General features: G+C 42.9%; 1 protein-coding gene across 2 annotated transcripts in view; it reads right to left on the bottom strand.

Annotated features, from left to right (window-relative positions):
* Nucleotides 1-422: 422 nt before the first annotated feature.
* Nucleotides 423-11914, bottom strand: part of ADAMTS2 (ADAM metallopeptidase with thrombospondin type 1 motif 2) — a 261263-nt gene continuing 249771 nt past the window's right edge. For both annotated transcript variants that reach the window (XM_056349882.1, XM_056349881.1), the window contains 3 exons: nucleotides 11062-11191; nucleotides 9930-10019; nucleotides 423-5593 (listed from right to left, as the gene is read on the bottom strand). In XM_056349882.1, the coding sequence (XP_056205857.1) occupies nucleotides 5133-5593; nucleotides 9930-10019; nucleotides 11062-11191 (681 nt within the window). In that variant the 3' untranslated portion in view covers nucleotides 423-5132. The remainder of the gene's footprint in view (nucleotides 5594-9929; nucleotides 10020-11061; nucleotides 11192-11914) is intronic.

Raw genomic sequence — 11914 nt, 5'->3', positions numbered from 1 at the left:
AATTTCATGTAAAGGAGCAATTATTTTATCAATAGGACATGCAAAGCGAAATTTGCCCATCAGTCCTGAATAGAAGCCCAAATACCTGAGCCTTTTAAGCAGATGATACACGGACCAGGATGGATTTCAGCCGAACTTAAAGGCTGAGAGCCTCAAGCAGGTTTAAGTGAGTTTAATTTCTGTGCCGTTATCAACTGAGGTTTTGGTCCAGTGACTTCATATTTGGCCTTGGATAACGGATGTTGTAGCAAGGATGCAAGACTTTGGCAGCAGGTGTATCCCAATTCCACTTCATTAAGATCAAGTTTTAGAAACTGAATTGGTTTTGAGTCTGAAGATGCTGGTTCTTCTTCCCCCAGCATCTCCGCATAATGTTACTTCAATGAAAAAAGCACAGGGAAAAGTCAAACACTTTGCAAAAGAACACAGACATTTGAATTTAATAAATTATAAAATTAAAGATTCTAATTTGTATATACATTTTTAATATACAAGAAATGGCTATTTATTGCAATTTCTGTTAAGGCATATGTAAGTGAATGGAAGTTGCATATAGATACTCAGATGAACATAGCTAATACTGTGCATTGTAGGTGAGTAAATAAGACATTAAATGCATTACGTAATAAAATAAAACATAAACCCCTTTGAGTACTGGTAAAGCACCATTTCTAGAATTCTCAAAATATCTGAAAGCATTCTATGGAGATGTTGTGAGACTAAATATTGAATGGATATATGAATATAAAAAGTGATGCATTCATAGCAGATTATGGAAATTTTTAAAGGAATGTTGGTGAAAAAAATGGCAGTAGATTGGAGCCAAGAGAACCAGAATTGGTTTGGGATCTTTTTTTTTTTTTTTTCATGAGGGGCTGTCACTTGAATTTTATGTTTAAACCAACAGAAAAATGACAATTTACAAAGCTGTGTACTTGCACGGTTAGATCACAAAATGCTTAACAGGAGCACATCGCTTTAGCTCTCAGATCTCTGAGATGGTCTCTGCAGGAATATACTTACTTACAAATCTGCTTTAGTTTCTGGGGTTTAGGTTACAACAAAATACCACTCTGCTCATTATGTCTCAAAATGCAGTACCTGGGCAACAGCAAAATGGTTACAGAAGACACACTACAATGATGCTCTTGCCCAATTATAGCATTGTAGAAAAAAGCGGAACAGTTGTCAAAGCTCAACCAACCAAAAAACGACCGCTATTTCCATTGCATGACATGGAACAAAGATCAGCTGAAAGCAAAACCCCTTGGGCTGCTTTTTCTTTATCAATAGAGATTTGCTCTGTTTTCCAGTAGAAGTGAGGTCTATGTCCTTAGGAAATGACCAGCATGGGGAACTGCTGAAAAAACCTCACCTTCTGAAAAATTCATGCCAGCTTGAAAAGAAGGCATCTTTCCTGGTCTGAAGAGACTTTTTTTCCCCCCTCATGCAGCAAGACTGTAAAGAGAAGGCAGCTGGTGACCCTGTGCCGTAAGGAGATGGACCAGTCAGTCTCTTTCCATCAGCATGTCACTGTCTTGAGCCACCTAGACTGAAGCTGCTCCTTCAAATACCATTTCAGTGTTCCCCAAATAACAGCTAGACAGTAGAATTAAAACCAGGGAGAAATAAACCAAATTAAATCTCCCAAAAGGTGAGACTGAGAAGGGAGCAAGCCCTTCTCAAATGCAGATGCCACTAGGCATTGCGTCGGGTCCCTAACGAACACCAGCCCCAGCGCAGCACCACACCAGCCTTTGGGAGACTGCTCCTGCTCCAAGATGCAGCAGAAGTTTCCACCTTACCTGGAAAAATACTTTTGATTTGTTAGATTGCAAACTGACTAACTCTAGAGAAAGAGCAAAGCAGTCAAGTTTCTGAGCTTTGCAGGTTCAGCCAGGGTGTCCGTGCTGCATGTGACGGAGCGAGCCCCGGCAGCTCAGCCTTGCCCAGCCCACAGCAGTCCTGGCTGCTGGGACACACGGCTGGAAATACTCAGTGCAGAACCACCCTGGCCTTTTTTAGATGTTGGGTCACCATGCTGGAACAGGCCTTTCCTTCTGCTGTTTGCTGAAAGGTTACCTGAAGTTGCACCAAATACATTCCTGCCCCGCTTGCCATTGGGACTCAACTTCAGAGTCCTTTGGACAGAAGAGGCTGTTTGTGAGGCACCATCTGAGCTGTGGGCACGTCCTCCCCTGGCGTTGCTTTATGGTGCCTGGTGGACTGAGCCCGTTCCAGAAGTTAAGAACAGAAACTATGAGATGGGTTATCTCAGGCTTCTGGAGGTCAGAGAAATGGGTCTCTGTACAAAGTCCCAGAGTAAGCCCGGTACCCTCCAGGCAGCCAACTTCTACCTCCCCACCTGCGGCACTTTGAGCCCCCAACCCCTCTCTACCCTTGGGTTTGTAAGGGTTTTTCCTAAGTTTACTGGATGCTTGGATGTGCTTCCAGGCTATGAAAAAGCTGGAGGTTGTGGTTTATTTTTATTGTCGACAGAGCTAAAAGCAGGCAAATAAATTGAAGGGGAAAAGATGAGTTTTACACTAACCACATCTGTGTAAAGGAAATGTGGAAGGCAAGAAATACCCTGTCTACAGGCTGGAGCACAGCTACAGCTGTCTCCCATGGCACAGCAGCTGGAATGATGTTGACTTAGACACATCTTCCTTGCTCATAAATAGCATGGTGGGGTTTTTTTCCCTTCAGTGCTCATTACTACATTGCTCTGTTTTGCACAGATGTGACCCGACCCCTACGCTGTTACTAAGACTTGTCCTGTCTGTAGGCCACCACAAATCCCTTGGCGCAAGGCTGCTGGGGCCAGCGTCTGACTTGCCTGTGCGTCGTGGCTCCCTAACAGCAGGCAGCCCACGGAGCAGGGCTGGGGCGAGCAAGGGCTACCACATGGGCAACTAAAGGTAAGCAACTTTTGACTGCAGGAAAATGCTTAGTGTCTCAGTAGTTAAAAAAGTCTGAGGTGAGACTCCTGCCACTGCCCCAGCCAAACCAGAGCTTTAGTTTTACTTTTCAAAACCAGAACAGATTACTTTGTTGCTTGTGCTGGCTGCTGCTTTCACATCTGCAGCCACGTCTGCTTGGCCCAGATGTTTCCTAGTGCTCTGGACTTTTACCAGACCCATTATGCTTCCCAGTCTTCATAGTCTTCAGCATAACTCCCATCCCTGAACTACCTGAGCTGCTCCTAAACACTCACCCAAGCGTATCACCCCAGTCCTCTGTAAGGAGGGATGCTCAGTGCCATCATACCAGCTGAAAACATTCTTCCTCTGCTTTGGCTAGTATTTCCATAAAGTACTTTTCTTAAATCAGGTCTTGTCCTTCAAAGACTTCTGGCCACAGTTCAGGCCCGGACAGTTCAAGATCTCAGTGCTGCAAAGACCGCTGCTCCTGCAGGCTCTCGCCTCCCTTCCAGCGGGACTGGCTGCTTTGGAAGAGGAGACTGGGCAGCTCATTCAGCTGTGGTGGTCGAGGGCAGAAAGCAGGGTCACAAGAACCCATTGTGGTTCACCTTGCAATACTTGTGAAGCTCTTTGCCAGCAGCCAGGCCACAAAAGACGTTACACATTGCTGGAAACTCAGAGCATTTCCAATAATTATGTGACTGTACATACAGGCTTGTTACTGGCACTGCTGCAAGCTAAGACCAGCTCAGGCTGGAGGATGAGATCTTACTCTCAGACTGGAAAATCTGATCTAGGAGCCATCAGACCTACCTAGTGGTAAAAGAAGGATTTCAGGGAAGCCCCGGGCTCTGCAGGAGGCTTACCAGCAAAGAGGAAACAAATGGAGGAGTCCAAGCCAGGAGACAGGAGAAAAACTGCTCAAGTGCCACCCGCAGCAGGAACCAGCCACGCTCCTGTCTCTGCAGTGTGAGAGCCAAGCTGCACTCATCTTCTGATCTCCAACCAGGAATTCAAAATGACTTATGAAAACCATGATGACCCTGAGGGGAAAGGAAGTACTCAAAGGGTTGTCAGGTTACACATTTTAAAAAGTTTCTAGCAGACCCGGTGCTGTGAGTACACGTGTGTGTGTATGTGTGTACGGACATATGTAAGGGCACAGCAAACGTTCACTTCTGCACCAATAAAGCTGTCCTAAGGGAAGGAAGATAATACAAAATTATTTCCTCCAAAATAACCTCATCCTACGGAAGAAAAAAACATGTTGTCTTAACAAAGCACCAAAGGCAACAAGAATCCAGTCATCTTTAAGTTAAGCAGTATGTGGGTAGGAAAAAAATCAGACCAATAAAAAAAGCACCAACCAACAAAACCCACTGAGGCTGTTGCATTACAGGAACTTAAAGACTATAAAAAAATACAGATTATTGTAAACAGAAAGATTAGGATGTTGTCAGTCCAAGTTGGCTGGATCTACCCTACTAAATGTCTTGCACGTCTTCAAAAGTTTAGGAGAATCCTTTGAAATTGTGTATGGAAATACGTAAACTACTGTTTGCCACTTTTTAATTTACTCAATATATATGGCTACAGAATTTTCTGTATATTTTCTTATGCAGCGCCGGTTAAGAAAGCTATGTAAGCACATGCCTAGCTGTAACCACGGGAGCAGCTCTACCAAAGTCAGCTAAACTGAGCCTGACATGTCCTCAAGTACCTTCCTGAACTGGGGGCTGCGTTAGTGCCCGGGTTTGTGCAATGCACAGAAGCATCACAGGATTGCTGACCACCTGCTTGTCAGTGTTAAAGGGATTTATTATGTCTTGGGACTGTTTTCCTCCATCCTAAGTGTAACTCCCATGACTGTTCCCAAGCAGTTTTACACAGGCATGGAAGACTTACAAGAGCCCATAAACAAGAAACCTGCTAACCTGGCCTAGGTATTACAGTTTGGATTCAGTGAAAGGCTGTCATCATATTGCACTAATACTCTACCATACCCTGTAAACCTAGCCATCAAAGTGTTCCCATTAGCACTTATGAAACAATCTGTCATTTCCATTTATAGTAGGCTTGAGAATTCGGCATCTCTGCCATAGCACCACTTTGATTTCCCCCCATTTTTAGTCTCTACGACATGGGCAATAGTATGATGTCAGTAACATCTCTATAAGAGAAAAACATTGTTTGTGCCATATTTCCATTTTAGTTTATTTTCCTAAGAGTCTCTTTTTTCCTTTTCTCAGCAATCAGCTCCTGAATTCTTTGATTCCTTGTCCTTTCATAAGGTATCCTTCTCCGTGTAATGATGTTGTGCTGTGATACTTCATTATCCAGCCCATCGATTTTATAGGGAACATCCACTGCATTGATTTCTGGGTGCTCCTCAGTTGCATTGGAAGGAGGTGCACGTGTTTTGGAAACAGGAGGGCTGGTGGCAGACTGCGTGGTGGACACTCCCGTGGGAGGGCTGAGGGTTGTCAGGTGCTCCTCCTCAATGACATTATTCTTATTTACGTTAGAATCGGTTACATTGCTGTCCTCTGTTATATTGCTGTACATGTTACAGGACTTGCAACACAGCTTATTGTAACCAGGAATCGAGCAGTAACGAGAGAGAACTTCCATGCGACAAAACATTGACTTGTCTCCTTGACAATGATCTTCTGAAAGAGAAAAAGGGAACGGATAAATAAAGAGCATCTTCAAATTAATCAGAAAAAGAAACACAGCTGAAGCTTTGGCAGTGGGCAGAGGGTTTGGTATTTAAAGTGGGATGGGAAACAGTCAAATGAGTCTTCTATAAGCAGAAGCAGGTTTAGTATTAAACCGAAAACTCAGCTCACTTCAAGGGATGCAAAAGCTGTTCTGAACTGTTTGTACCAGCCCCATCCACGCTATAGACCGTAACACTAATGTTTGGCTTCACGCTCTGGAAGTGCTACCCTTGAAGACCATGCAGCCATGACGAACTGTGTTCCTGCCTTGGCTTAGAGTTCAAAACACACCAGTAGTACTGTGTTGTTGCTAACGCTACATTAAACCCCCAGAAAGTCACCAAGGTTTATACTGAGAAATCTTTTTTCCCCTCTTCGCTCCCTTTAATGCTTTCCTGCAGTCTAACGGTGACTGACCACAGTCAGGGTAATTTGCATTTAGCTGGACTGTCTCAGGAAAGCCAAGGCTTAATTTGATGTGTACCGTGTAACTCTCAGAAGTAACCTATCTCCCACTGGAGTGATATTTTTGCCAGGTACCTCTATTCTGAAAACAGAAGCATTGCCTGAGCATGTCCCTTGGTCGAGAGAAAAACGGTGCATTTATCATAACGCTTCTCTCCTCCTGCTAGAAGGGAGCGGATATTTTCAGAACAACCACCAGTGCGGTGCAGGCAAGCCAGCCCATTAATGACTGGGAGACTCAGTAACAAGTCCCAGTTTTTGTGTCGCTGACTGGAAAACTGTAATAAAAAATAAAAAAGCGAGCAATAATTGATAGGCTTTAAGCTGTCAGTAGCTGCTACAACAATCTGCACTGCAATAATGCTGAAATACAGGTGGCAAAATGTAGGCTTAGGCATTAAAGGTGAACTGGTCAAACTGTATTATTGTTTGAGAAACATAAATAGAAGCCTACTCAGAGATTACTCAAGCCCTTGTGATTTCTGCTTAGAGGAGGTAGAGGACCATATGGATTGGCAGCGGATGGATGGTGAGGGGTTAGCAGGGTCCTTGGAGAGAAAGCTACCTGTCCCCTGTCCTACACACACGTCTGCAGCTCCTGTGCCTCCAGGCTGCAGTGATGGAGCCAGGAACTATCAGCAATTGCAGTGAAGGAAAAATCCCAACATGCAGCCCACACTGAAAGCAGGAGGAGTCAGAGGGCTTGTAGGAGAGGAGAGGGCTGAGGGGAATGGCAGACTGACCAGCACTTGGCATAAACAGTAACAAAACATTTTCTCTGTGGCCAGAGAGCTGCGGCAGAGATGAAATCACTTCTGATCCTCTCCCTGCTCTCACTCCATTTCCATCTACTCTTACAGTAAAGGATGAGTAACTCTAATTACTTGCCTTTATTTAGAGTGTACCCGATGGCAGACAGCGTGCTCTAGTTGGTGTGTTACTGGAGCTTTATTTTACCACCCTGCTACAAACACTGGCTTACCCTGCCAGCAACCTTACAGCAAAGCAGAGAACCAGAGCAGATTCAGAGATACCAAGTGAACTCAGAAAGTGTAGGTGTTGCCTCTTCACTCATCCTCAGTTAACAAAATAGGGCATTATAGGTGTTTAATTGGCAAACATATCAGTCTAAAATAAACTAATTAACTGTTGCTGCTGCTTCAAAATGCTAGTGCTGGCTGCAGAAGGCGGGAACACCTTCCCTGCCTTGTATTTATGCCCCAATTGGTGTTGCATTTGTTGCAGAAAAGCAAAATTCTGGTTCCTATTTTTGAACATGTCAATTCATTTTCATACTTTTCAAATGCTAAACTCAGCTGCTGCTGAAAATAAAGAACAACTCCTTCCTCAGGAACCTAAGACCTCTGCCTTGCTTTTAGAGACATTTTCAAGCCAGTCTTTAAGAGCTGGAACCGTTCATGTCTGCATGCACAACTCTACACAAAGGACTGCATGTGCCTATACAGCTTTATAGATGTTTTTACATACCATGTAGAGTCCCCCTTTGAATATTATGCCTTGTGTTACACGATCTTAACGCAAGCTTCTCCAAATGGCTTGCAAAATAAAAGCCAACAGATAGAATGTTTAAATGTAGTTTCCACAAGGCAGATCTGTTCTTGGCTTTGTAAGAATCCCTAAAAGCACCTTTAGAAAAATGCCTTTTTTTTCCTATGAAAAATACGTAATGTCAAGCTTAAAAATACATGAAAATAAAACTGCATTATGTAATATGTTTAGTGACATCTGAGAAGTTATATAAATAAACTCTGTAATTTATGAATGTGAGAACGAAATTTTTATCCCCCATCCAAACCAAAATATCCAGATTTGCTGAACTTTCATTTATTTTTACTTGCAGTATGCATGACAGACTGGAAGTATATCTTCAAAACATCAGTAAGAAAAAAATAAATCAGTTTCACAGTCACTTTGGTACACATTAGTCTCATAAAAAAATATTGAAAAGCAAACTGAATTGGCACATCTTTAATATTATGTTAAATACATACAAAACACTAATAAAATATCCCTGATAAACCAAAGTGCATATAGACATAGTGCACAATGCCCAGATACCTTATTGCACCATTCTCTATAGCCACCCATCTCTTGAAACATCACTAAACATTGTCTATTTAAAGGTAACAGTCATGAATATATTTATACAGTTAAACACCGATTATTTTACATAACAGTATTCAGTGCCAGATACGTGTCTTTGCTTTTTCACTTTTTCATGTAAATTGTTAACATGTTTCAGGAAATTGTCATATTAACAGCAAAATTTAAATATGTGATCACATGATAATGACAAGTTTGAAGTGCTACACTGTTGACGACCCAAAGATTCAAAAATGCCACTTTTCCAAAAAATATGAGCAATGCAATAAGGTAGTAATTTGCTCCAAGACTGCGATTTTAAAGTTGATACGCTTCTACTATTGGTACTGACTGTCACAAACAGGTTTATGACTTGTGAATTCCAAATCTTCAACACAAACACTGAAGGTGAAGCAAGAATGCCAGTTAAATTTCAGTAAGTCAGGTCACAATCCTGTCTTGATGAAGATATGGATATGCACTGTGCAAATTAACCTCGGATTAAATTTACTGCCTTCTAATAGTTAACATTCAAGTAAAAACACTCCATATGAAGATTAACTGAAGGTACCAGTGTACTGTTTATATTTAAAGCTGGATCTGGTAAATTAATGCCATTTACATTTCAACATTAAGGCATTTTTCTAAAATTCTTCTTCTAAGCAAAAAAAGCAATAAAAATTGAGGTAATTCTGTAGTAGTTCACACTGTTATGTTTGCCAGTTGACACATCTATAGAGCATACATACACACACACACATACAACCGCACCAGTCAAGTCAGACATGCACATGGTGAAAAAAGACCAAAGATGCAATGAGTATAAACAGCTCCATGCTGAGCAGCTGGAGACATCGTAGTCAATGAAAACATCATATTGCCTCTGCCAGGTTAAGAAAAACACCACCACGCAACCTTCAGCACGGACCATGCCTGTTCTGCTTCAGTTTTGCTTCTAAAGTGAAAGTACGCAAAACTGGCAAAAATTGTGCGACGGGAAAAAGGAATGCAGCTTTTCTCAAGGAGAAACATTTCAAACCACCACCGGGAGTTTGGCGAGAGCGGACGGCGTCATAGCAGCATGGAAAGTACCGACAGAAACTGAGCTTCTGCTTCCCAGTGAGCCCTCCACGGGTTACAAACATAAATATGAGGGTCAGGAATAAAAAAATGAGTAGCAAGGGTGAGTAAAGCAACGGTACCCGCAAAGGAAAGTGGAATGAAAAAGTTCTTTCACTCATCAGACTACCCTGTCGGCGAACTGAAACTAGAGAGTTATGAGATCTAGGGGTTTTAGATAAAGGAGAACTTTAGCACTACAAGGTGTCATTATTGTGATGTGATCACATTCACAATAAGTTCTCAGTTTTGCTATCAAACTGAACATCATGAACCAGTAAGAGCCTTTTTTCACCACCACCAAGCAACAAGCAAACTGATCCCAGCTCCCTTTCAGAGGACTGCAACATACTGTGGAGATCCAACTTCACACATCCAATACTTCAAGACCTCCACCACCAGTGCTACGCAAGCTCCAGAGAAGAAAGACACCGAGCACCGAGTGCCTGGTGTGAAAAAAAGATTCAGCCCAAGATTTAAACTTCGCAAAGTCAAGGGAACTTTCCGCATAGAGAGAAGAAGAGAGCAAAAGGCAAAGTCCACATTCGGTGTGGCATGCATTTAAGGGCAAAGGCAGAGTTATAAATGGGTCTTTTACTTGAAGATATTTTCTGGATGGGGTAGTCTGGATCAGGTCTTGACAGCCATTGTATCATGTAGGTTTTCTTTGAAGGATCAGAAACATTTCCTTGAATAGAGGAAAAAAACAGATGTAACACAACATACGTTAGCATTAAGTAGCTGACCTCTCAGAAGTGGATAAGCTAAGAGAGTGAGTGGGCTCCGAGGGCAGAGAGCCTGGGGAAGGAGTGTGACTGGGCTGTGCACTTTTAGGCAGAGGCTGCTGGTTGGTTGGTTTTTTTTTTGCCAGTTTGCTACAACTTGTGCCCAGCTCTTGACAACACCCAAGATAGCCTGAAGGCCACTTCTGCAGCAGCACTTGTCACAGCAGCATTAAGTATGTCCTAAGATACATCCCGTCTGGTTTAGTTACAACGCCTCTTTAAAATCTTTGTTTTGGAGACTATAATTGACAGCTTGGTTCTAATTAATTAGGAATCAAAAGCAACCCTGAGAAATACACAAGGAATGAAAGAAAAATATGAATTACTTAAATAGGAATATGTAAAACAGTCTCACCAGTATAATTTGCACAGCTGAAAAGCTAACAAGGATAAAGGCATTAGTTTCCTGGATTAAGTAGGAACAAATTTATTCTACTTTAAAAAAAATTGAGTTAGATAACCCCTGAAGAGAACTTGTGCTTGACAGAATGGAAAATAAGTCTCGCTGAAGATGGGGAAAGCAAAGAGGCATCTTTGTCCATGCTGCCTTTGATTAACCACAACCCAGCAGCCTCTTGCCCAGCCCAGCAGGTCTCAGGGGTGCAGGGCCAGGCCCAGGCAGAGCTTCTCACCCAAGGGACCTGTCACCTGCTGGCCAGATCCAGCCAGCACTGCTGTGCTGAGGTCCGCCCCAGCTGCCCACGCTGCCCTGGGGCAAGCGGCGCTCCGCACCGTGTGAAGAGAACAAGCACGTGCCCAAGAAGCCCATCGGCCACACAACAGCGCTACATTCAGAAAGCCTGCTTAAAACCGGGGCTATGGAGAACCACCATCCCAGGCAGATGTAGCACACAAGTATAAACCCGACTAAGGCATTTCAAACAAGTACAATCAACATAACCTTTTTTCAGCAAGTAACATATGCTAGAGAAGTCAAGCACTTACTTGGACATGGAGGTAGTCTGCAAATCCGTACTGTCTCTGGTTTATTTTCTTTACAAAGGCCGATAGCGTTGTCCCTGGTCCGGCACAGGACCGGGCGATCCTGCGTGCCATTGCCGCAGCTGACAGAGCACTGGAAGGAGATGTACCCGTTAGAGCCCCAGCCACCCTTTGGAAACAACAGGTTAGAAATTAGCTTTTAAATTTTAAACCACTGCCCTTGATTTGAGCCGAGACGGTACGTTCTTTGAACCACCACAGAACCTAAGCAAGAGGGAGAACCACTGCTTTCTCTGCTATGCCAGTAACCATGACACACTCCCAGAAAAAGCTTGAGCAATGAAATATCAACTGTAAACGTGAGGCCTCTATTCACGGCGTGCACCAGGGATGGCACGTGACACCTATTCAACCCAGTGGGGATAAAAATTGTTTGTGCTTATTTGCATGGTACAGTTCCAAAATAAAATGTTTCTCCAAATGCAGCCATGCTTTTTGAACAATTTAATGGAGAAACGCTGAGGTGAACTGGAAGGATCCAGCATATCAAAATTATAAGAACAATTCCATGTTGCAATATTCTACTCACATTTCCTGCCTTTTGATGACTGCGAAGACTTGCAAATATGAATAGGTGGAACTTCTTACTGCTTTAGTAAATACTTCAGCAAGAAAGGACAGCAACATTGCATTTTTTGCTCACATAATGAGTTAGCCAAAGAGCCAGGGATGGAATGCAGAAAAAGCCCAGCTCCTGACACTTGTTATGAGAGTGACTGAATCCTGTTTTGCCCAAAGCAATGGCAAACTAAAAAGGTTTATGTATAGATGCTCTGTATTTCCATAGTAAACTAGG

Source organism: Falco biarmicus, chromosome 8 (assembly GCF_023638135.1).
Source record: "Falco biarmicus isolate bFalBia1 chromosome 8, bFalBia1.pri, whole genome shotgun sequence".
Classification (NCBI taxonomy): Eukaryota; Metazoa; Chordata; class Aves; order Falconiformes; family Falconidae; genus Falco; species Falco biarmicus.
This window is presented reverse-complemented; position numbering and strand designations above follow the sequence as displayed.